The sequence below is a fragment of the Littorina saxatilis genome, linkage group LG13 (genome assembly GCF_037325665.1).
Source record: "Littorina saxatilis isolate snail1 linkage group LG13, US_GU_Lsax_2.0, whole genome shotgun sequence".
NCBI lineage: Eukaryota > Metazoa > Mollusca > Gastropoda > Littorinimorpha > Littorinidae > Littorina > Littorina saxatilis.
In genome coordinates this window covers 42,214,335-42,240,139 of record NC_090257.1, presented here as the reverse complement: position 1 = coordinate 42,240,139, position 25,805 = coordinate 42,214,335, and the positions used below count along the sequence as shown (strand labels likewise).

At 42.6% G+C, this 25,805-nt stretch overlaps 1 protein-coding gene across 1 annotated transcript in view; it reads right to left on the bottom strand.

Annotated features, from left to right (window-relative positions):
- The window catches only part of LOC138945903 (uncharacterized), a 45,930-nt gene extending 21,810 nt beyond the window's left edge, over positions 1-24,120 (bottom strand). The window contains exons 1-10 of the mRNA XM_070317422.1: positions 24,101-24,120; positions 23,033-23,455; positions 19,161-19,348; positions 18,933-19,075; positions 18,223-18,433; positions 9,933-10,078; positions 9,251-9,743; positions 8,706-8,830; positions 4,556-4,652; positions 3,543-3,710 (exon numbers count right to left, since the gene is read on the bottom strand). Coding sequence (XP_070173523.1) covers positions 3,543-3,710; positions 4,556-4,652; positions 8,706-8,830; positions 9,251-9,743; positions 9,933-10,078; positions 18,223-18,433; positions 18,933-19,075; positions 19,161-19,348; positions 23,033-23,455; positions 24,101-24,120 — 2,014 coding nt within the window. The remainder of the gene's footprint in view (positions 1-3,542; positions 3,711-4,555; positions 4,653-8,705; positions 8,831-9,250; positions 9,744-9,932; positions 10,079-18,222; positions 18,434-18,932; positions 19,076-19,160; positions 19,349-23,032; positions 23,456-24,100) is intronic.
- Positions 24,121-25,805: the final 1,685 nt, after the last annotated feature.

The window sequence follows — 25,805 nt, the reverse complement described above, 5'->3', positions numbered from 1 at the left end:
TGACTGCCTAGTTCCCTGAGGCAAGGTTGGGAATGCGTGGGCCAGGTACTACTCTGCTTTTTCCCTGCAGCTTCAGCCTGGATTGCTTTAAACATTTTTATACTGTTGGTGCCTTAAAGGCCTTTGAAGAAAAACTTTGGAACCAGTAAGTGCATTAGAAATCAAAGAGGATGAAGAGGACAATGCAAAGTATGTTGGAGGATGTGTTGCCAAAAAGCTAAAACAGAGAGTTTGGTGTCTCCAAAAGAGTGCGTACAGAGATGGGAAATTGCAGTGTTTGGAAGCCCTGACTTGCGCACCTGAATCCTACAGTGAAGAGAGTGAAACCACCCCTGACATGACAAGCATGCTGAATAAGGGCAAACTGACCTTTGTCAAGCCCAATGTATTGCAGGTGTGTCTGTCCATGCAACACAAAGAAGAAATCTTAAACAGAATGAGGCAAAGCGTTGATGATATCAAATAACCAAAGGGAAGTAATTGCTCTTTATTCATACGAAATGACTGTGTAATAGAGTAAGCGAGAGTTGTACAAAACCTTTTCTCCTGGCACCTGAGAGAATATCAAGCATTGAAATATACAAGTGACTTTCAGCCTCTCGTGCCAGGAGAAAAGGTTCCGTACAACTCTCGCTTAATCTATTACACATGTCGTATGCATAAAGAGCGATTACTTCCCTTTGGTGATTTGATGTCCATGGAACATATTTTCTGGGAAACCTGTGCATCAACACACAGGCAAAAGCAGATGACTTTATTGAACCATGCAGGAACAGTGATGCTGTTCCGGTGTGTTTTTATGACACTTTGTATTCATTTGATCTTTCACAAGCTGTTCAAGAAGACACTTTGCAAAATGTTCTGGTTTTTTTTAAATAAGACTCCACAACAAACTGAAGACAATGATGGACAAAATGAAATGTACATGGAAAGAAAAGACTGAGGAAAAAGCTGAAAACATACAATGTTGAGAACAATCAGGAAGGATCTCTGTTGTGTGTTGTGTATGATCTTTCTTCATGCAGTCAGCTTGCGTGCACAACTTCGGTTTTACCAGTGGTTCAGATGCTCTTGCGTTTCAAGTGTTAAAAACAAAAATAATGACGTGCCGTCCACAATCAATCTTTATTGTTGATTCACATGACTCATTTCAATCATCAGCAATGATCTTTTTGTATTGCTTTGTTTGCTTTTCACTTACCTGAGCCACAAACTCCACCTCCCCTTCGAAATTCTCCATCTTCTCTATGTGTTGGAAGACTGTACCGAAAGTAAATGTTCTGTCAAAATCGTCTTTTCCGCTTTCCGCTACTTGGTGAGCGCGCGCAACGAGTTGGCGATCCTGTCAATACACATCTATGGTTCGGGGGAGGGGCCCGGGTAGCTCAGGTGGTAGAGCACTGAACTTGTGATCGAAAGGTCGCTGGTTCGAATCCGGGCCGGGACAGACACGGGTCAACTTTATGTGCAGACCCAGAGACGGTATCCATCTCCTACCCCCGTGTCACCACAATGGCACGTTAAAGAACTTGGTCATTCTACCATAAGTGCAGATGGCTGATACCACCTAAACACGCATACATCAAAAGCCGTGAGGGCGTAAAAACTCGAATCGTATAAACCAATTCATGTCCAATATAGGCAATTAAGACCTGACGGACAATAAGCCCCTTAAAATTTACTGGTTCGGGGGAGTCTGAGCAACCAACCTGACTAAGTGTCTAAATGGTATACCAGGCTTCCCGCTTAGAGTTACAGCAGTACTTCGAGAAACGGTTGTGGGCGGGTCCCAATACCCAACCTAGTATAGTATTTGTTGTCAACTCGAAGTTGTCCTCCGGAGTCTGAGCAACCAACCTGACTAAGTGTATACCAGATTCCGCCCTGTGGACTGAACTAACAGGGATAAAACATTAAAAAAAAAACGTTCCGCAGTCCCAGGTTACCACACGGCGAGTAAAGTGGCGTCGCTTTGCTCTTTTACTTTTATTTTTGTTCAGGCCCCGAATCCCATTTTAGGAATATTTTTTTCAGTAGCGTATTTTGCTAGGGGTACCTACGGGTCATGCCCACATTTTCAGCCATTTTAGGACAGACAGTTAGAGTTAATGTGAAGCTCGTCTCACTTTCGGCTTTACAAATGGTGTCAGAAATGTGAAGCTAAGACCGCTCGGCTTTACACATTAATTCTTCATGTAGTAGTTATGTCAATCTGCTGGATGACTGAGCTAAACCATGGATGTTTGGTATGTGTCCAATGTCAATCTGCTAGATGACTGAGCTAAACCATGGATGTTTGGTATGTGTCCAATGTCAATCTGCTAGATGACTGAGCTAAACCATGGATGTTTGGTATGTGTCCAATGTCAATCTGCTAGATGACGGAGCTAAACCATGGATGTTTGGTATGTGTCCAATGTCAATCTGCTAGATGACTGAGCTAAACCATGGATGTTTGGTATGTGTCCAATGTCAATCTGCTGGATGACTGAGCTAAACCATGGATGTTTGGTATGTGTCCAATGTCAATCAGCTAGATGACTGAGCTAAACCATGGATGTTTGGTATGTGTCCAATGTCAATCTGCTGGATGACGGAGCTAAACCATGGATGTTTGGTATGTGTCCAATGTCAATCTGCTAGATGACGGAGCTAAACCATGGATGTTTGGTATGTGTCCAATGTCAATCTGCTGGATGACGGAGCTAAACCATGGATGTTTGGTATGTGTCCAATGTCAATCTGCTAGATGACGGAGCTAAACCATGGATGTTTGGTATGTGTCCAATGTCAATCTGCTAGATGACGGAGCTAAACCATGGATGTTTGGTATGTGTCCAATGTCAATCTGCTAGATGACTGAGCTAAACCATGGATGTTTGGTATGTGTCCAATGTCAATCTGCTAGATGACTGAGCTAAACCATGGATGTTTGGCATGTGTCCAATGTCAATCTGCTAGATGACTGAGCTAAACCATGCATGTTTGGTATGTGTCCAATGTCAATCTGCTAGATGACTGAGCTAAACCATGGATGTTTGGTATGTGTCCAATGTCAATCTGCTAGATGACTGAGCTAAACCATGGATGTTTGGTATGTGTCCAATGTTAATCTGCTAGATGACTGAGCTAAACCATGGATGTTTGGCATGTGTCCAATGTCAATCTGCTAGATGACTGAGCTAAACCATGGATGTTTGGTATGTGTCCAATGTCAATCTGCTAGATGACGGAGCTAAACCATGGATGTTTGGTATGTGTCCAAGTATAAGGACATCCTGGACATATCTTTAATGTGAACATGATAATAATTATGCAGGAAGGAAGATATTTTTCATATCAGCCTCATTCTGTCCCAAGTATAGAGAGATGACATTGTTGCTAGGAGCAGTTACATGACATTTGTGTTTAGCCCGGACTCTGAACCTGTTCCTGGTCTCTTCGTGGATCGGAGGTAGTGTCTGTTCAATACACTTCAAAAGCCAAGTAACTGAAACTATTGGTGTTCGTTTCGTTCTGATTAGTGTAGCATCACTACCTACCAGCGGTGCCCCTTGTGAAGCTGCCATATGTCAGACGGTAGTTATCGCTGCTGTTGCTGATGGTGAAGTTGCTGTAGGTGGCGTAACCCGTCGTGTTGTCCCACTTCATTAAGTCCACGCGTAGTTCATACCTCTGTCTGGACGTCAACATGTGCAGGGCGTCAAGACCTGGAAAGTATCAACACATACAGTTCAGATTACAGCCTGGACACCAAAGACGTACACACCCCGACCGACAAATAGAAACATCGTTCATTTTAAACCTCTGCATGAATGTCACCAATAAGGGCGTTCTGACCCTCCACCACGAAATGAGTCGCATGTCACCTCGCACGGTTCTGCGCTAGATAAGTCCGGGGAGTGTCTGGTAACAGTGTGAGGGTCACCTTAGTCACAGGCTTATAACTCAAACAGTTTTCGCTCTTTTCTAAAACGGTTTTCACCACTGGATAAAGCATAAAACACTCTTTCGGAAAATGTAAAAAATATGAAAATCATGCAAAGGTGACATGCGACTCATTTCGTGGTGGAGGGTCACATATAGCAATTTTGGTGCGATAACAGCTTTGGCTATAGACAGGAACTAGTCCGTATTAAGCGTTACATTTGGAGTGAACGCTGCTGAAAGTGTTAAAAAAGAGAAAAAAGCCCAACGGTTTTGTGGTTTGTGTCTCTGCAACCGTTGATACGTGCAGGTTATCCAGAGCGGGTCATTCTAGGGAATACAATTCTTTTGAGCGCTCTAGCATCGTTAGTTTGTCAGAACAGGAGGTGGTCCATATTTGGAGCCGGTCCAAATTAGGCAACCTTCCCCCACTTTGTGAATAATTTTAAATATTTTGTTTAAGATTTTGTATGAGAGATGCTTAACTTGTTTGCACGAGTTTACTTTGACACTTACCGGACACGCACACCAACACAAAACAGAAACAATTAATCAAACACGCTTGTTTTGCAGAAAATACTTCTTTTACAGTTTTGTTCCAACTCATGTGTATAATTTAACAACGAACCTAGCCAGAAGTTGCCCTCTAGGTCACCAAACCCATTTTGATATTCCTTCCAAGTCCGATAGAAGTCCACAGAGGCGTCTTGTCTTCTCTGGAAAACCTGCAAACAAAGAGCAGTAGAAGTTAGATGACGATTGTGTGCATGGTTGTGCGTGCACGGGTGTGTGTTCATGGGTGTGCAGCTCGCTTTCCACAGTAAAAAAGCTGCCTGGATTTGTATGAGGGCAACCTCACGGGAATATATCATGCAATCTTATCCTTATGCAATGTTCCCCCCAAAAAGATTTAAAAGCCGTCATATCATTGTTCACTTACGTTACAAAATTCAAGAGTACGCATGTCTTCAGACAAATGATAGATACAACCAAAGTTTCATTTGCATGTAACAATTGGTGTGAATTTGCTGTCCATGTACACATACTAGCAAAATCTATTTCAGCACTTTTGAGGACGTGAACGGGAACATGTACCACCATAAAGTCGGTATGATTGTTGAAAGTGTTAGCTGGGTATGTGTGTATATATATATATATATATATATATATATATATATATATATATATATATATATATCCCATGACCTCCCTTCTTTGTCTCTGTTACTTCAGTATGGGTATATATGTTGTATTTTTATAGCTCAATAAATACATCATGGACTCCAAAAAATTTATGATAGTGCAGATTCCGATTTGGGCAAAGAACTACTTTCCTCCCGACCTTTGACCTCGCGCCGAACAATGTGACACATTTGTATGAAGTTCCAAAATCGTATTGCACGGCTCAGAAAACCATATCAGTTGCACGCAAAAATGAATCTCAGAACTGATCTGATGTATGAGATGCAATAAGCAAACGTTTCTTTCATTATGAAAGCAATGCAGGTCGAAAAAACCGAACATTCAACTTACAAGATAACCAGATGCTAGCGAACCAAAACAAAACACGAGTACCCTCCCCTTGCTTCGTTAGCAGACGACTTTTGAGAATCTGTCAGTGGTGTGTTTTGGTGTGCGTCTTCAGTTTCTCTGGCAGTGTCGGTGTGGGAACTGACAGAAGCTAGGGAGCACAGATAATAGAAGCCCTGTCACATAGACTAATCACACAATCAATACACATTTGGCTCATGTTTTAAATGACAGTTTCGAGTTTGTTAGTCAAACTCAAAGCAACAACACTGTCACTGGTGACATGCGCAGCGAGACCGAGAAACGTCCTTTACCTGGCACGGTTGGGCTTCGCTACATCGCCTGTTTCACGTGTTTTGCGAGCAAGTCTACTCTTTTGCCTGGCTCTACAGTAAGTCCACATTGGCGATGAAGGTATCCAAGAACTTAACATGTGTGTATTTTTCCGTAATCCAGTCATATTCCTTCAAAATGCAATCAATCGGCGGTGACAGACGTGTCGGTCGCGTTTTCCTCACACCCATACCAGTTTAAGTTCATCCATGCAAACACACTCGCAAAACAGTTTATCACGTAGATACATTTCAAATAGGGAGCAAATGGTTAAATCTAAACCTACATATTTGTTCCCTAAAATTTGCTTCTCTGTCAATAAGCCTAATTACACACGTTCGAGAAAAACAACGTGGAATCGATTCTGAATCGAGTAAGCCAAATGGGTCCCAAACCCGTTTCGCCCGTTCTGCCGACCTGAAACGCAAAACAAAAGAATTGTGCGCTTCAACTAAATTAATTTCTATACGACTTCATTACTTTCTTGCAACTTATGAACCTTTACTTAAAGCTTTTAAATGGTCTGAAAGTAGTGTTACCGCGTACTTATCGATGCACTCATTCGTTTTATTTTTTCAGCGACGGTCACTTAGTTTAAGGTTGCAAAAGGGCTAAGTCTCGTTGGCAACACTGTTTTACCCTGCACAGATCGCAACAGTGCCGCTAGTAGTCTACACTTTGTGTTTGATGGTATAATGGGATATACAGATTACAACACTCGTGGTTTTTTATATGGCTTGTATTTCAGTCAAGACCCAGCGGGAATATCAATCGAGAGCCACTCGCCAGAGGCTCGTGTCTCCCGATGATATTCATCCGCTGGGTCTTGACTGAAATACAAGCCATATAAAAAACCACTCGTGTTGTAACCTATACATATATATATATATATATATATATATATATATATATATATATATATATATATATATATATATATATATATATATATATATAGCTATTCTGATGAACACGTGGGGGAACCGTCGCGATATAACCTTCGTGGTTGAAAACGACGTTAAACACCAAATAAACAAAACAAACGTGGGGGAATTCGGGGGCTGTGATTGGATGGTCTCTTCCGATCATCAAAGCATAATGCTGCGGAAGTCGGCCATTTTTCTCAATATCCAAAAGCATATTGTCAATAACAAAGACGCATGGTTCCGGTTTCTTCCACGTGTATAAAGTACACGCATACCTCGCCAGGTTTGTTTCTGTGACTAGTCGACAGACGATGCCATTTGCTTTGTGTGTGTTTTTGTTGTTGCTTACTGTACATGACATACTTTACGTGTAAAATCCAGTTCTTTAACAGGCAACAAACCTTGCAAATTTCCAGAAGCTGCAATCTGAAGCGACCTATCTCTGATTCTAGCAGACGATCTCTCCAATGTTTAACACAAAATCAGCAAACTCTCCTGTCACATAGAACGTCCATTGTTGAAATGAAGTTACCGGTCTGAAACATTTAGTCGTTTCTTCTGAGACAATCCTTGTTCTCTTATCATCTACAGATTTACCGCAGTCTTCACCACGCAAATTCCCAACAGAAGTCAGACTTTCGAACATACAATATACGTAGGCAAGCATGATACGTCATGACTATGATGTCTGTGATGATGATTCCTAGCATATTGACGTAATGCTAAACATCCGGTTATCTCGAGTTTTCTCCGTAATACATGGCCGTGGGTTTTTCAATGTTCGGTTATTTCCGTGGCTTCATGCGGAAAGGGAACCGTCGTCTCCAATCAGCGACATGGACCATTCTGGTACAAAAACATGATTTTAACACAGAATTTAATGTCAGAATAGCTATATAAACGCTATTGTGATTTCATCGTAGCAATAGGGTCCGATATTTAGACTCGAACAAGTATAATGCGACTCGTCTTCGACTCGTCGGCATTATACTTGTCTCGTCTAAATATCGGGCCCTATTGCTACGCTGAAAACACAATAGCTGGTAATAGTGTGTATTGCATATATGATTATTGTGTGAACAGTACATGTGGTGATTTGTGTCTGTATGATTAATTTGTTTTATGTAGGTTGTACTTTTAATTGTTCTATTTTGTAAATGTTCTTTTGTAAAGGGCCTAGAGCCCTAGGTTAGGCACTTACAAATGTCCAGTTATGATTATTATTATTATAAATCTAGTTTTTACGTCACGCGTTTGCCAAGATCTGCATTCTTGGTGGGAGCAAAACAACGTATTATGTATCGATTGGAGATTGGATTTCCCTTCTTTGAGTCATGTGACGTCAGAGGCCGACAAAACTTTATAATTTGGCTTTTCAGGTTGACCGAAACTTCAAAGGAACTAAAAAAAATAATAACGTCATGTGTTTGATTGCATACATGTGTGTGTGCTGTTCAATGTCAAAACAACAACAAAGTGAGTACATGACGTGTGTTTTGTAGTTCCTTTGAAGTTTCGGTCAACCTGAAACGCCCAAATATGAAGCTTATGTGTTTGATTGCATGTGGATTGCATGCATGTGTTTGTGTGCTCGTTCAATCGTCAAATCAACAACAAAGTCATAGTACCTGAAAGGAATTCGATCGATACATAAATGTTATTTGCGTGTTTGACCAAAATATGACATTTTACACAGATCTCGACAGTCATTGTTCACCTCGACCGCTAGCGCGGTCTCGGAGAACAATGACTGTCTTGATCTGTGTAAAATGTCATATTTTGGTCAAACACGCAAATAACGTATAATATGCATTTGGAACATTGGAGAGAAAAAGTGAGTCACGGGTGACGCAATATCTACACGTACACGTATAGGTCTTTGCTACACGTTCCATCATCTAGAACACTGTACTCACTCATCACACACAATCACCAACGCGGCAACCCTCACTCACTCTCTCTCACACACACACACACACACACACATACAATCCATCCTCCGTTGTCCGTGGTCTGATCACAGTAGACAGTGATTGGTTCTCCTGAGATGTAGACTTTGCGGATTCCGCTTCTTGGATCGAGTTTCAACCAGTCCACACAGCTTGTAATATTTCCTGGAAATCAAATTAGACAAAATACCACTGTTCAGTGACGATATTTTAACCATTCAACGAAACAATCCCACGAGGAATTTGCATCCGCCGAACACAAACAAAAGAAAGAAGAAGAAGAAGAAGAAGAAGAAAAAATGCCCGATTCACTGCTTTACCAGGAAACCATGCAGCCAGTTACCCGGCCGACCAATTGACATACCTGCTGACCAATTAAATATATGGTTATTTTGAAACTAATTTAATCCCAATCTTTCTATCTGCCTGAGCAACGAGACTGCACAAAATAGTGTTCTAAAGTAAACGGACAAGGCCACCTAATTTCATCTTGTAAACAAAATTCAAGAGGCAAGATATAGCCAACCAGACAATAATATCTAAGTAAAGAAGAAGACATTTTTCAAATCAACAACGCTATCTTACCTTGTGTTAAATATGTTTCGTTTTGTGCACTTAGTTCGTCGTCCAAAGTCTTATTAGTCAGAGTAGAACACTGTCTGGTCAGATTGAGATGGTCAGCTTTCATTTCTGCCATGGTTCGATTCTGTTGCGATATCTGCATCGCCTGGCGTTGAAGAAGGTTCTCCTGGTTCTCGTTCTCTTGCACCATATCTGCCATGGTTCCAGTCAGTTGCGAGATCTGCATCGCCTGGTCCTCAAGAAGGTTCGTCTGGTCCTTGTTCTCCTGCACTAGCTCCCTCTGGCGGGCCTCCAAGAACGACAACCTGACAACCTTGTCGTCCACGTAGAGCTGGGCTGCAGCGTTAAGCGGGGAGGTTGCGGTCAGACAGCGGGCAGCGGGGGCGGAGGGGGGCAGTTGGCAGGAATAGTTACCTCCCTGGACAGGGCTGGACACAGACAGGACGAACGTGCCATTGACCTCGTAGCTGCTGTTCAAGACTTCACCAGATGGCGTCTGTCAGATAAGTGAAGAAAATCAACTGTGACAGCAAACACACACACACACACACACACACACACACACACACACACACACACACACACACACACGCACGCACGCACACACCCCCCCACACACACACTCTCTCTCTCTCTCTCTCTCTCTCTCTCTCTTTCTCTCTCTCTCTCTGTCTTGCACACTGACCGTCCAGACGACATCAGCAGGGGGATGACCAAAGTCCACAAACAGACCACAGTTTAGCTGCAGAGTCCAGTCCTCTGTGACGTCATCTCGTACTGCGTCACGGAGCGTGACGTGGAGGGCGCCATCCTGTGTGGCTGGTGATCTGTCTGGTAAAGGTATGGCATGCACACATTCTATCAATGAGTTACTCTGGATCGACGTCCTACCTCACGTGTGAATCAAGTGTTCTTTTTAGATCTGCTGTGTGTTGACAAAACCGACCATGTCCACCAAAGCTACTTCCGAGAAAACGAATTTTTCTGTTGGAGTAAATGTCTCAACAGTGACGATTATCTCGATCAAATTACAGAAATGATAAAATAAATAACATTGATGTTACATGCCGAGTCTCAGTGAATATGAAAAATAATGGTCCAAGTTTTAGCGGATCATGAAAAATAATGGTCCAAGTTTAGCGGATCATGAAAAATAATGGTCCAAGTTTAGCGGATCATGAAAAATAATGGTCCAAGTTTAGCAGATCATGAAAAATGCGAGCTTCTCTCTATCTCTCTCTCTTTCTCATATTCTTGGCGACACACACACACACACGCGCGCGCGCGCGCGCGCACACACACACACGTACACACACACACACACTGACCACGCCAGATATGTATATTTCGTACATTAGAGCGTTCGGAACTTTTCAGCAGTGCCGACAAAGAGTAGCTTCTCAACCCGTGAGCTATCGAATATTCGTGCTGTTGCTGGCTAGTTATTTGTTTGGTTGTTGGGTAGTTACCGAAAAATAACTAGCCATTGCAGCTTACATTTGTAAAGAAGCAGAGGGGGGAATAATTACGTTTACAAACCGAGTTTTATAATCACCTGATGGATGGGTTTGGTTTTGTTGGGAATTGTGTGGACTTACTTGGTTTTTCCTTAAAAATTCGTTTAGGGTAATGTTCACTAAAAATTAGCCAATTTTTTCGATTTCTTAAATCTCAATATTTGAATCACAATGGTGACATTGTTGTATTCTGTATTGCCTCTTGGATTCGAAAATAGTTTTATAGTTTTGTTGTGTTTGATTGAAAAATGGGCTTAAAATTAGGAAAACCGTTTAATAGCGACTCTCTTTATTGTTGGAAAAAGACACATAAAATGATCATTCCTCTTTTCCTTCTCATTTGCTGATTTCAAAAATATATAGTTTATGGTGTTTGGTGCTGAACATTTTCTTAAAATGCAGATATTCCTTGAAATGTATGAAACTGTCTCTTTATGAAGAGAGAGAGAGAGAGAGAGAGAGAGAGAGAGAGAGAGAGAGAGACACACACACACACACACACACACACACACACACACACACACACACGCGTACAGCGTACACAAGCTAGTTACATCACGCACGCACGCACGATGTCATATCATTCCTTGAAAAAAGATAGGGGGGACAGAGAGAGAGAGAGAGAAAGGGGAGGGGGAGATCATAAGAAGAATTTGGAGAAAAAATATTTAAGGCCGAGGCTTTATTTTGCTTGAACAATACGTGACATCATAATCTCTCACCTTTCAAAATGACGTCATTATCCTGTTCCAGACTTGATATGGCGTTCTTTGTTTTATGAGTCGTCGGACAATTGTTTTGAAACTAACATTCTGATTGGTTTTAGCGTCCTAAAGGTTGCTGTGATTGGCGGACGGCGTTGCTTGGTTTTACCAGCAAACTGGTACATAATCCGACAAGGTGGAGTGTCAGCATAATACGAGGATTGTGAACCCCTTGGACTTGCTAGGTTTTGCCATAACATTCATGTACTCAATGAGTTTTTAAGTAGTTGACTTACTTGTTCATATCTCCTTATGTAAGCACTTTACAAAGCCAACATTTACATACTCATACAAGCTGCGCCTTGATTTCTACTTTTTGATAAACGAAAAAATCTCATTTTTGACAAAATGGACTTACTCAGCATACGTACACTAAGCACAAAAAGTTAAGGATATTTTTTCAGTGATATAGCCCAGATGTTAAACAGCAGAAAAAATATACGTGTATTTATATCTTTAAAGATCAGTCTTTCTTCTGCTCAAAAATGTGTTTCTTGGATCTGAACAATATTTGGGTATGATGTCAGAGGACACCAAATAAACTTTTTGGTGTAAACAATGTAAATTATCATTCAGTTTAAGTCACTGTTTCGACGGTTCAAAGTGAATCATGCAAAGAAGAAGAGAAGAAATTTAAGGGGCTTATTGTCCGTCAGGTCTTAATTGCCTATATTGGACATGAATTGGTTTATACGATCAACAACAAACAAAAAAAAACAAACAAAAAAAAAGGTGGGGCTGGTTAAAAGAGGGAGGATGACGGGAGTGGGGGTGATAAGATATTTAAGAGGATCTGTTAAGATTGGACAAGGTCGAGTACTTTGTATCACCTGAATATAGGTGGGATCCACATACGTATTCTGGGGGGATGGGACGATAAAAACGAGTGTTTATTTCATCCAATTGATGTTTAAAAGTTATAAAAGTCAGAGCCACATTTGATTAATACCGGTTAAAAGCAGGTATCCGTATTGGGAAACAGCATCCCAATACCGAGAAAAAATTGAGTTCTCTTAAAATTATTTGCACTGGTTAAAACCATCTAGCTATGTTTGACTTGTAAATACACTTAAGAAGCAGGGAACTGTGTTTCCAGCCTAGTTCTGTGTGGTGATGCAGAAATTGTGTTGGTGTGAGCTTGTGGGTGTGTTGGTATTCATGCACTGTGTTAAAATTTACTTTGTTAAAATGACAGTTATGAAAGATGTGTTCAAAGCTAAAAACTTCTCCGCACTCGCAGTGGTGCAGGAAGAGGTTATGGATACAGCCCTCGGTGCGGGTTCTGTGGAACATTCTCAGGAGGCCGGGAGGGAGGGGGGGAAATGATCCCCCGTCAGGCTGACTCGCGAGGCCGCAAAAAATGTCTTTTTTATTTTAGCGTAAGCTTCAGATTTGGAAAATTTAATGTTGATGATAAAGTCATCCGGTAGCTCTGTAGCTGTTTTGGCTGCCTGGTCGGCTAAATCATTTCCTCTTATGCCCGTATGGGACGGAACGTATAGGAATCTCAGGTCTGTCCCAGCTGTTATAATTTGATGTGATAGGAAGAGTGCTTCGTTTTGGAGTTCTAGACGGTTGTTAGTTTTTCCTTGCATGGCTTGTAAAGACGATTTGGAATCGGTGCAAATCACCGCGGCAACTGGTTTGTTATGTAAATCCTTAACAAACGTAAGTGCCATAATAATGGCGAATAGTTCAGCGGAAAAGATTGAGATGTTGGGGTTCAATTTGTAATGTTTTACAGTGTTCATATCGGGGATAACGAAGGCACAGCCGACGGTGCCGTCCTGTAGTTTAGATCCGTCTGTATAAATCTGTAAATAATTGACATATGTTGTTTTAAGTTCTTGTTGGGCGATTGACTTTAATAAAAGGGGGTTGTCTACTTTAGTGGCTGTTGGGTGAAGGGAGCCTGTTATAATTGGGGCCTCCAGTAACCAGGGGGGTATACCTGTGGGGTTTTTTTTACTATGTTTTCCGGGGTGATGTTACTACCAGTAAGTAGTGGTTTAACAAAATCACAGAGAGGTGTGGTCTTATCATAGATGGTTTTAGTTTTTTTTTTAATGTGTCCATGTGAATACGAGTGTTTTTGGTGAAGGATTCTCGTACGACTTCACTTGTGGGGTTGTCAGTGGTGTATGAGCGCACACCGTATTGAGCGGCGCGCAGTGTCCTTTCTTCTTGTAGTGTTGTCCAGCCTACCTCTTTGTAAACAAGTTTGTTTTTAGCGTGTTTACATGTGCCGAGGGCCAGTTTCAGTGCCTTTAGTTCTACTGTATCTAGTTTTTTTAAAACAGATTTCGGTGCCGTGAAGAAAGCCTCCTGGCCATAAGTGAGCCTAGACCTGACGAGGGCTCTAACTATGTCTGTCATGATCTTTTTGCCACAAGCCCACGGCTCTGCTCTTAAAAGTTTGATTAGGCTGATTGTTTTATTCGCCTTATTTACTAGGTGTAGAATGTGGGGTGACCAGCATAGGTTCCGCTCGATAATGACGCCTAGGAATTTCACCTGTTTACTGGGGGATAGGATTGTTTCGCCTATGTTTAATTTACATTTATCCAGTTTTTGTTGCCTTGAGACTACCATAAAGACCGTTTTTTCTGCTGCCAGTAGGAATCCGTTTAGGTTCATGTACTCTACCAGGTTATCTATTTTAGTTTGATAGGGGGTCATATTTGGTTTTTTATTACTTAGGATACGTGGTTTTGTGTTGTCAACCAGGGCTAAGTCATCGGCATATAGCATAATGGTGGCTCCTCCCACGTCCACAAGATCTATGTCGTGTAACATTATCATGAATAAAGTTGGGGCAATCACACTACCCTGGGGCACCCCCATATCTATCTTCTGTGGGGCTGATGTAGCGGAGCCAACTCTAACTGAAATTTCACGATCAGAGATAAAACTCTTTATGAAGTGGTACAGGCGCCCGGTGACACCAATACGCTGTAATTTAGTTAGGAGGCGAGCGTGCCACACTGAGTCATAAGCTTTTTGTATGTCAAAGAAGGTGGCAAGAAGGGCGTGGCTTTTATGCACTAATGCTTTTTTCATAGTTTCCACTAGTTTGACAATATGGTCTGTACAGGATCGGCCTTTCCTGAAGCCCGCCTGACATGAGGGGATGATTTTATGTTTATCCAGGTAAAACTCTAATCTTTCTTTTATAACTTTTTCATACAGTTTACCTAGGTGGGGAGTTAATGATATGGGGCGGTAACTACCTGGCACATCCTTAGGTTTACCTTGTTTATGAATAGCTACGACCTGTGCGTGTTTCCAGGCTTGGGGAATAGTGTTTTTAATCCAAATAAAGTTATAAAAATCTGCTAAAATGTTAATAAACGATTGTGGGAACTTACTTATTAATCTGTAAGATATAATGTCTACTCCTGATGCTTTTTTAACGTCCTTTATTTCTTTTATTGCCCTGCCACACTCCCTTGACGTAATGGGACTATTTATAGGATTGGAGTTGTCACTGGGGGGATCGCTGAATTCCTCCTCCATTTGTGTGCGGAAAAATAAATCATCCGGATTTAGGTGGGCTGATTGGCTGGCTTTAGAAAAAGTCTCTGCTAACACAAATGTGCCTTGTCTAAATCGGTAGCTGTTTTAGTTCCGTTTACAGTCAGGGGTTTCTCCGGTAGTCTAGTCCGCCTCTTGTGACGTTTTAATTTTTTCCAAACTTTACCAGAATCCTTATAATCTTTGACGGATGAGTCTACAAACTCCTCCCAGTGGGACAGTTTAGCTTTAGCTATGGTCAGGGCACACGTACTCTCCGCCTCTTTCATGAGGTTATAATTTATACTGTTCTGGTTTCGTGAAAAGGCCTTAATGCGTGCTCTCTTAGCCTCTACCACTTTGCTGCATTCTTCGTTCCACCACGAAGATACCTTAGCTTCGTTAAAAACTTTATTTACCTTCTTTGGAATACATAGGTCGACTGCTGTTAATACTTTAGTCCGTATGTTTTCATAAAAAATGTTAATGTCTTCGTTTTTAACGTCTTCCAATTTAGTTTCACTCAATACTTGTTGGAAATGTTGCCAGTCGGCTTTATTATAGGAATATGGTTGTTGTGGGAGGGTGTTTATTTTGTCTGGTTCGGAGCTATGAATAGAGGTTAAGATGACTATGTGGTCCGAGTGAAGCGTGTCAGGGAAGGCATGCCAGTCTGTCTGCAAGAATAGGGAATTGCTAATGAGAGTCAGATCAATCGCCGAAGCTTTACAGACGTGACTGTCCGGTATTCTAGTTATCTCCCCGTCGTTTAACAGTTGAAAGCCCGAGTCCATAATACAGTCTGCTAGGTAGCTTTTTTTCCCTGGGGGGTAATCTCGTTCCCACATTACGTGCCTGTCATTGAAGTCTCCAGCTATCAGCCAGTTTTTGTTTTTGTGAGAGATGTTACTGATCCAAGCGGTTCGACCACTCTTCGCACAGCCTGTAGGATAATAAATATTTAAGACATTTAGGTTTTTGCTGCCTTTCATATGCACCTGAACCAGGCAGGACCATACATTTTCTTCAGATGAGACTGGTGAAGTCTCAACGTCATAGGATAGTCCACATCTAATATAAGTGGCGACCTTTATTAATTTCCCTTTGTTTTTAATGTCAATTACTGGTGGGTAATAAAAGCCATCTAGTTTGGGTAATTTGCTGTAGTGGACATTGGTTGACTGCAGGGCCAATATATCACATGATTCATTATATAGAAATCTTTCAGATAACTGATTGTAGTATTGATACTTCTGCAGTTCCACTGCATGATTCTCAGGTTTTGAGTTTTTCCTGTGCCTGGTCCTTCCATTGAAGGGTGAATTAGGGAGGTTAAAAATAAAACGGTTAAAACTTGGTATCTGGTGTGCTCCATTATAGGGTCATTTTGTACTGTAAGATTTCCTTTATTGTCAGATCTCTTGCCCCAGCCAGCGAGCCTAGGGCCAACATTGTGTCATCAGGTTTGATGGGGGTGATATTTAACTTTGTGATGGAGTTGTAGATTGTGGTTAGTGAGTCTATCAGTGCGTTTGGGTTTTGTTGTTGTTTTGCCTGCATCATAAAAATCAAAGTTTGTTCCAAGAATGCTTGGAGTTCTGATTGCTCTTGTGGGACGTGTTTCTTTGTGGTGTAGATTTTCTGTATGAGTGTCTGCGCTAATTCTTCTTCTGCTTTACGTCTGTCTGCTTGGATCTTGCTAAGTATCCCCTCCTCCACTTCTTTCATGACCCTAGTGAGTATTTGTGTAGTGAGGTCGTCTTTCTGCGTGTCCGTGTACGGGAGTGTTTGTGTTGGTTCTGTATTGGTGTACTGTTCTGTCTGTGTGTGTGTGTCTTTCGGGTGCTTTTGTTTGATGTTTGGCTTAAGGGTTCTGGGTTTAGGTCGGGGGCGCGGCCGTTGGGAGAAAGGCGGTATCGCCGCCTCACCGCCTATCGACTCTAGTAGGGGGGCGTGGTCTATCGCCTGGCCGCGTTTCGCAGCGAAGGCGTAGCCCTCGCGCGGTGTGGAGGCTCGGGTGACAGGCGCCCGCCAGTAGTCATCCCTCTTCTCCGAGGGGAGGGTCGGACCTTGCTGTTTTACTAGTTTTTGTTCCTTCTGCTTACGGGCTCTTAGCAGAGCCTCAGCGTACGGGATATAGGAGGAGGCCCTTATTCTGTTTGCCTCAACTCTCAGCCTAATTTCGGGGCAACCCTGATAGGCGGCAGAGTGTTCTCCTTGACAGTTGATACAGTGTCTGTCTCTCACACAGTCTTTACCCTCGTGACCGAGGGTACCACACCGGGCGCAGGTGGGTTTCTTGCTCCGGCATTGAAACTTCAGATGGCCTAGTCTTTGGCACTTGCCACATCGTCTGGCTGGCATTGAGTATGGTTCTACACCATATATCTCCCCCTCGAGTACGATACACTCGGGAAGGACTGCAGCTTTAAAAACTATGCGTACTGCTGTGGATGGTTTCTGATCCTTTGTTTTTAGTCTGGTCATGTTTTTAACTGTGTTTTTTCCTTTTTCTATGATGCCACCTGTGTCTGACCTGACTCGGACAGAGATGTTCATCTCCATGAGTTCCCCGTCCGAGTGGGAGAGGGGGACTCTTTTGATTACCCCCTCGGTAGTGGCCTCGGGGGCAAAACAGTTTATGGTTATTCCGCCGATCTTGGACCGTGCGATCAGTTTTTGTTGCTGGGCGGGGGAAACACACCCTACCAGTACGCGACCACCAGGGAGCTTACGCACCGACAGGATGGTTCCCACCGCAACACTGAGAGTTTTAAACAGATGGAGGCCGAGTCCATGAAGTCCGTGAATCATGCCATCGAAAAACGCCGTTTATGAGGGTAGGCGTGGTCACGGGCCTGTGACGTCATACCCAAATATTACTCAGATTCCAGAAACACATTTTTGAGCAGAAGAAAGACTGATCTTCAAATACACGTGTATTTCTGACCAAAAAACTGCTGTTTAACATCTGGGCTGTACCACTAAAAAAAATCCTTAACTTTTTGTGCTCAGTGTACATTTAGCCAATTGTTCATCACGTTATTCTATGAGATCTTCGTATTTGTCTTGGACCTAAGGTATGGAAAACATGTCCGATGATTCCCTAGGGTGACGCATTTTACGCCGTATTTCCTACCTGAAGCAAAATCCTTAAATCAAATCTTGGTCTGTACTGTACCTGCCACTGTTAACGTCACCATCCTCTGTGCTGACGTCAGGCGGCACTTGGGGTCTTGCACACTGACTATGACGTAATAACGGCCAGCGTCATGTGTCTGCGCGCCGTGCAGAAAGAGTCCCGCGTTAGGGATGAAGGTGAAGCGATCTTTGGTGGTCAGAAAGTTGCCGTCCACGTAGGTGGCGAACGACACGTTTTCTTTCCCGTGTTCCTTTGAGATGAGAACGATAACCATGCTGTGAATCTGGTTATAGCGAAGTGTGTGTGATTTTATACGTGAAATGTTCGTATGTTTGTGCACACTTTGATAGCACACACCCTGACTGACGACACTTACTTGCACACATGCCTACTGAATGTCTGTCCTCTCCATTCTTATGCGTTTTGTATTTGTTGTTGTTGTGTTGTTTATTAAGCCTTGCGTACGCGTGCAACACTGTTTACCGCTTTATTTTCCATTAAGATAATATTCGTGTTTTTGTTTTTTTCAACATGCCAAACTTTAGACAGGTAGACATACTAACGTGCAGACGGACAGAAAAAATCGTACGTTATAGTATAGTTATGTAGTAATAGAATGCTTATAGAATAGTTATAATATAAATTTATAATATAGTTCCATTTTCCAATGTTTGCTCGATCGAGTTTGAAATTGAAAAGAAAATCTTGAAATGTATGTTGCATTACTCAAGTGAAAGTCGTGAACTCACTTGAAACAACCAGTCAATGTCCAGTATCTTGAATCCCGTTCCCTCCGTTACCATGTACCACGGAAAAAACACGTTGCTGTCTACGCATGCGCTGACATGCGCGTTGTCCTCTAGTTTGGGGGACCATCTGTAGGCCTGAAGTACTGCAACACAAAGCGGGGGAGGCTGACGACATGACTGACATTTAACAGTTTTCTGTTGGGAGTTGATGTTGCCCTTACCACTGGCCTTGACGGTACGCAAGAGCTGATGATGGTGATGATGATGATGATGATGATGATGATGATGATGATGATGATGACGACGATGATGATGATGACGATGATGATGATGATGATGAGGAGGAGGAGGTGGAGGAGAAGGAGGAGGAGGAGGAGGAGGGCAGCAGGATGACGACTCCGACGACGACGATGACTCTGTCGACGACGACGAGGAGGAGAAGGAGGAAATGAATAGAATGAATAAACTTTCGGACTATCTTTTGTTGTTGTTCGTCAAGCTCAGAAGACGAACATCCCACAGAGAATGGGCGGGTAGATAGACAGAATGAGAGACACACACACAGACACACGGACACACAGATGCAGGGACAAACAAGAGACATTGAGTGAGACATATAGAGGGGAAGACAGAAAATGAGAAAGAGACATAGAATGAGACATATAGGGGGGTAGACAGAAAATGAGAAAGAGACAGAGAATGAGACATATAGAGGGGAAGACAGAAAATGAGAAAGAGACATAGAATGAGACATATAGAGGGGAAGACAGAAAATGAGAAAGAGACATAGAATGAGACATATAGAGGGGTAGACAGAAAGTGAGAAAGAGACATAGAATGAGACATATAGAGGGGTAGACAGAAAGTGAGAAAGAGACATAGAATGAGACATATAGAGTGGAAGACAGAAAATGAGAAAGAGACAGAGAATGAGACATAAAGAGGGGAAGACAGAAAATCAGAAAGAGACAGAGAGTGGGAGCTGGGGGTCATATGGCAGCCATGAGGGCAGGGTGTGGGTCAGTCAACTGCACGGGTGAGAACCGAAAGGTCGAGGTACAAAAGGTTGAGGACATTTTAGGTCGAGGGTCATAATATCGAGTACGACAAAAGGTCGAGTTTGACAAACTGTACACAGCAAAACGTCGAGTGGACAAAAGGTGGAGTGGACAAAAGGTCGAGTGGACAAAAGGTGGAGTGGACAAAAGGTCGAGTGGACAAAAGGTGGAGTGGACAAAAGGTGGAGTGGACAAAAGGTCGAGTGGACGAAAGGTCGAGTGGACAAAAGGTCGAGTGGACGAAAGGTCGAGTGGACAAAAGGTCGAGTGGACAAAAGGTCGAGTGGACAAAAGGTCGAGTGGACGAAAGGTCGAGTGGACAAAAGGTGGAGTGGACAAAAGGTCGAGTGGACGAAAGGTCGAGTGGACAAAAGGTCGAGTGGACAAAAGGTCGAGTGGACAAAAGGTGGAGTGGACAAAAGGTGGAGTGGACAAAAGGTCGAGTGGACAAAACGTCGAGTGGACAAAACGTCGAGTGCACAAAAGGTCGAGTGGACAAAAGGTCGAGTGGACAAAATGTCGAGTAGACAAAAGGTCGAGTGGACAAAAGGTCGAGTAGACAAAACGTCGGGTGCACAAAAGGTCGAGTGGACAAAAGGTCGAGTAGACAAAAGGTCGAGTGCACAAAAGGTCGAGTAGACAAAACGTCGAGTGCACAAAAGGTCGAGTGGACAAAAGGTCGAGTGGACAAAAGGTCGAGTAGACAATAGGTCGAGTGGACAAAATGTCGACAGCAAAACGTCGAGAGGACAAAAGGTCGAGTGGACAAAAGGTCGAGTGGACAAAAGGTCGAGTAGACAAAAGGTCGACTGGACAAAAGGTCGACTGGACAAAAGGTCGAGTAGACAAAAGGTCGAGTGGACAAAAGGTCGACTGGACAAAAGGTCGACTGGACAAAAGGTCGAGTAGACAAAAGGTCGAGTGGACAAAAGGTCGAGTAGACAAAAGGTCGAGTGGACAAAATGTCGACAGCAAAACGTCGAGTGGACAAAACGTCGAGTGGACAAAAGGTCGAGTGGACAAAAGGTCGAGTGGACAAAAGGTCGAGTGGACAAAAGGTCGAGTGGACAAAAGGTCGAGTGGACAAAAGGTCGAGTGGACACAAGGTCGAGTGAACAAAAGGTCGAGTGGACAAAAGGTCGAGTGGACAAAAGGTCGAGTAGACAAAAGGTCGAGTAGACAAAAGGTCGACTGGACAAAAGGTCGAGTAGACAAAAGGTCGAGTGGACAAAAAGGTCGAGTAGACAAAAGGTCGAGTGGACAAAATGTCGACAGCAAAACGTCGAGTGGACAAAAGGTCGAGTGGACAAAAGGTGGAGTGGACAAAAGGTCGAGTGGACAATAGGTCGAGTGGACAAAAGGTCGAGTGGACAAAAGGTCGAGTGGACAAAAGGTCGAGTGGACAAAAGGTCGAGTGGACAAAAGGTCGACAGCAAAAGGTCGAGTGGACAAAAGGTCGAGTGGACGAAAGGTCGAGTGGACAAAAGGTCGAGTGGACAAAAGGTCGAGTGGATAAAAGGTCGAGTGGACAATAGGTCGAGTGGACAAAAGGTCGAGTGGACAAAAGGTCGAGTAGACAAAAGGTCGAGTGGACAAAAGGTCGAGTGGACAAAAGGTCGAGTGGACAAAAGGTCGACAGCAAAAGGTCGAGTGGACAAAAGGTCGAGTGGACAAAAGGTCGAGTGGACAAAAGGTCGAGTAGACAAAAGGTCGAGTGGACAAAAGATCGAGTGGACAAAAGGTCGAGTGGACAAAAGGTCGAGTGGACAAAAGGTCGAGGAAAGAAAAGGGTCGAGGGTGCAAAAGTACGTCTGCTCCTTCTATTTGACGCAAGAACATTTCCTTAGCGATACCAAAACATGTCCCGCAGTGGGGCACTGCGGTTATGAAATTAAAGGCCCCTCCTGTTTTTGGAACCGCAGGAGCTTTCTAGTTTGCTGTTAGGTAGATTTTTGGTTCCTCTTTCCTGTCATGCTCTCTTTTTCTTCATGAATTCTTTTTTTTCTGCCTTCTTGCTCATTCACCTATATTTTTTCCAAAAATCTCTTCTCTTGCCGCTTGTCTCGCGATTCATGTATAGTTTAATCTGTTAGTGTTCTGATGTAAGTCCAGCAGTAGATAGGTTAAGCCTATTTTAACATACTGGAAACTGGTAATCTTCCAGTAGGTATTAATTTAGTTTTACTAAAGCCTGCTGGGACACAAGTAATGGGTTAGTGCATTTGTAAACAGGAATCGCTTGACAAGTGGCCCCCTTCATCCCCCCCTTCCTCGTCCTGATATGGCTCTGCGTAGTCGGCTGGACGTTAAGCAACAAATAAACAAACAAACAAACAAACAAACCAAAACATGAATAGAACACACACTATCTGCCTTTACCGCCACAGCAGAATAACAACATATCTGTGTACTTGATTTTAGTCCAAAACGGGGAAACTGACATGAAGTGTTAACAGAATTGAATAGTTTTCACGGAACTATACAACCGCGCATTTATCAATCACCTGCGCAGGTTGACATGTTGAATGAATAGGTATCGATCAAACTTTAGCACAGAACCTCCTTTTTTTCTTTGAATAACTGAAGAAAGGAGGAATAAAGAGGTTATCCTCGTACATACCTCGTCTCAGTGAATATTAAAAATAATGGTCTCAGATTGCGGTAATGATAAAACTCGCTGCATTTTTCATGATCTGCAAACTTCGACCACTATTTTTAGTATTCACTGAGACTCGGCATTTAACCTCTACATATGCCTTTTTAAGCCATCCACAGAAGCATTTTTTAGCACACCATCATTGACAAAGAACATTGTGAAACACGCAACACAGTATTGTCTTGATCACAGTCAAGGCTCACTTACCATCTTTAATGTGAGCACTACAATAATAAATGCAATAGAAACTCACCCGAGCAGAAGCCAAAGGTGAGAAGAGGTAAAACAAGACCGCACTTATGCATGATGAAAAGTTACCAAATCCACGGAGAGAAAAAAATGGAAAGCTCTGCACAGATATAGCGAAGGTTCTAACTTTGTCGGACGTTGCACCGTGTTTTTCTCTGAGAATGTTGGCAACGCTTCTGAGTTTGTCAGACGTTGCACCGTGTTTTTCTCTGAGAATGTTGGCAACGCTTCTGAGTTTGTCAGACGTTGCACCGTGTTTTTCTCTGAGAATGTTGGCAACGTTTCTGAGTTTGTCAGACGTTGCACCGTGTTTTTCTCTGAGAATGTTGGCAACGCTTCTGAGTTTGTCAGACGTTGCACCGTGTTTTTCTCTGAGAATGTTGGCAACGCTTCTGAGTTTGTCAGACGTTGCACCGTGTTTTTCTCTGAGAATGTTGGCAACGCTTCTGAGTTTGTCAGACGTTGCACCGTGTTTTTCTCTGAGAATGTTGGCAACGCTTCTGAGTTTGTCAGACGTTGCACCGTGTTTTTCTCTGAGAATGTTGGCAACGCTTCTGAGTCTGTCAGACGTTGCACCGTGTTTTTCTCTAAGAATGTTGGCAGGGAGCCATGTTTGAGCTGTACGCGGCTTTGAGAACTATAACACACGCGCGCGCGTGTGTGAGTGTGTGTGTGTAGACTAAAGTTACACACATTTTCTCAGTCATAGACAGAGTGAGACACACACACACACACACACACACACACACACACACACACACACACACACACACACACACAATCATTTACCCATTTAGTATAATTATCCTTGTGCTGCATGCATAGAACTGATTTGCTGGTGTTGCTTGTGTAAGACTAACGCATAACGTGTCATGCTTCATGCATATTTCGGGTTTAGGAATTGGTGGCAAAACTAATGTATCTTGCAGTTATTATCATTAAACATTCTTTTGAAATTTAACTTCTGATAGCTTGATTTTTGCAGTGATTGGTGTTTCTCTCTCTCTTTCTTTTTTTTATTATTTTTTTTTATTGCAAAAGAAATCTTTTCAAACAAATCCTTTGAATGGCGTTCTTACAGATCTTGTCACTATGTACATGAACTTATTAAAACGGTCACACAGGGTGACCCCAAAAACATGCCACTCCAAAAAATGCTAATTATTTCTACATCTGTTGACCGAACAACTTTATATCTAATGTACCTTTGTTTCAGCCCATGCATGACCATTGCACAGAGTGGCAATTGTGTAGTCCAAATGCCCCGAGGTTTGTGCCATCTAAAAAAAAAGTCTCCAATCTTGGGGATCGAGGACTGACATTGAGCGGTGGCCAAACCAACCCGATTCAAGCCCTCTAGATTGTTACCTCTGGGTTTATTCGAATGACCTAGTACACCATAACCAACATTAGACAGTGAGTGACTTTAATACAGTAATTAATGACAGTATCAGGGCCATTTTCATTGGGAATGCGTTCATGTCATTGATGAATTTGACCGTCATTGCGCAAGTGTAACTTTACAACGAAGGGGGTGATTTGTCAAGTCATTTGAGTTTAGCTAATATCTTCAAAGTTTCTGTACATGAACTTCCGTTTGTTCACGACCATTCCACAAAGTTTCCAGTATGTAGGTAAAATGGTCCGACTTTTACTTTCTCTCCAAAATGTGTTCCAAATTACACCTCAGAAATTGTCAATGACACAAACGTCTAGGGATTGCCTTGAACCTAGCTGTAGCTGCTTTCTTCGGGTCACCAATTTTTTTGGGGGGTGAAGGAGGTGTTTTTGTATACTCAGACATTCAAATAAAAAAAGAATTTAAAGGGTAAAAGTCTGAAGAATTTAAATCAGGCAAGCATGGCCACTGCTCAATGTCAAACCTCGTTCTGTTGAGTCGACCCCCGAATTTGGCAAACACATTTCAAATCGCACGAAGGTCAGACCACTCAATCTACAAAACTACCACTCTGCGAACAGGCCATGCATAGGCTGAAGTCAATGTACACCAAACATGAAACAATCTGGTCAACAGATGTAGAAGTTATTAGCATTTTGGGGGGGGGGTTACAACAACAACAACAACAACAACAACAGTAAGAACAACAGTAAGAACAACTCGACCAACACCAACAGGTACTACGAGGCATTGTAAACGCATCAAGCGTTGACAAGCAATCAATTTCAGACCCCTGTAGGCTACCTTCAACATCAAATGCGAAGGTCCTGTGTTCTGCGCAGAAACGGAAGTCATTGTATTAATGGCCAGAATGTCATGACCGATTTGACAGCCATCATCATACAAGCTCGCGGCATGAATAAGGGCAGAAAATTGCTCTAATTGGAAGTCGACTGCCACAACTAACACAGTTTCGGCGAGAGAAATTGTGTAATTGAGTAATCAAGCGGCAATGACTGCATGGTGCAAAAATTGTGTGTCACTGAATGTTTGTGGAATGAAGCGAATATAATAATCTATTGGGCATGAAGTATGCACGATCGTCAAATATTGTTGCACTTGCGTATACAATTGTTTAAAACAAAACGTATCAGAAGTTTAAGAGCCTGGGTGTTTCCATAGCACAATGGAGTTTTTGTTTGTCTGATGTTTTAGTGTGTGTTGTCTTATGACTTTTTTCTCTCTCTCTCTCTCTCTCTCTCTCTCTCTCTCTCTCTCTCTCTCTCTCTCTCTCTCTCTCTCTCTCTCTCTCTCTCTCTCTCTCTCTCTCTCTCTCTCTCTCTCTCTCTCTCTCTCTCTCTCTGATATATTGTATGCTATGATATTTTGCAATGATGTTTAGCCATAGTTCGTTATACGCGTAGGTGTGCGAGAATGTAAGCGCAGTGCTTTAAAGATGTCCATGTGTGAACGTGTAAGTGGGCGTAGTCGAATGTCCATGTGGGAGTGGA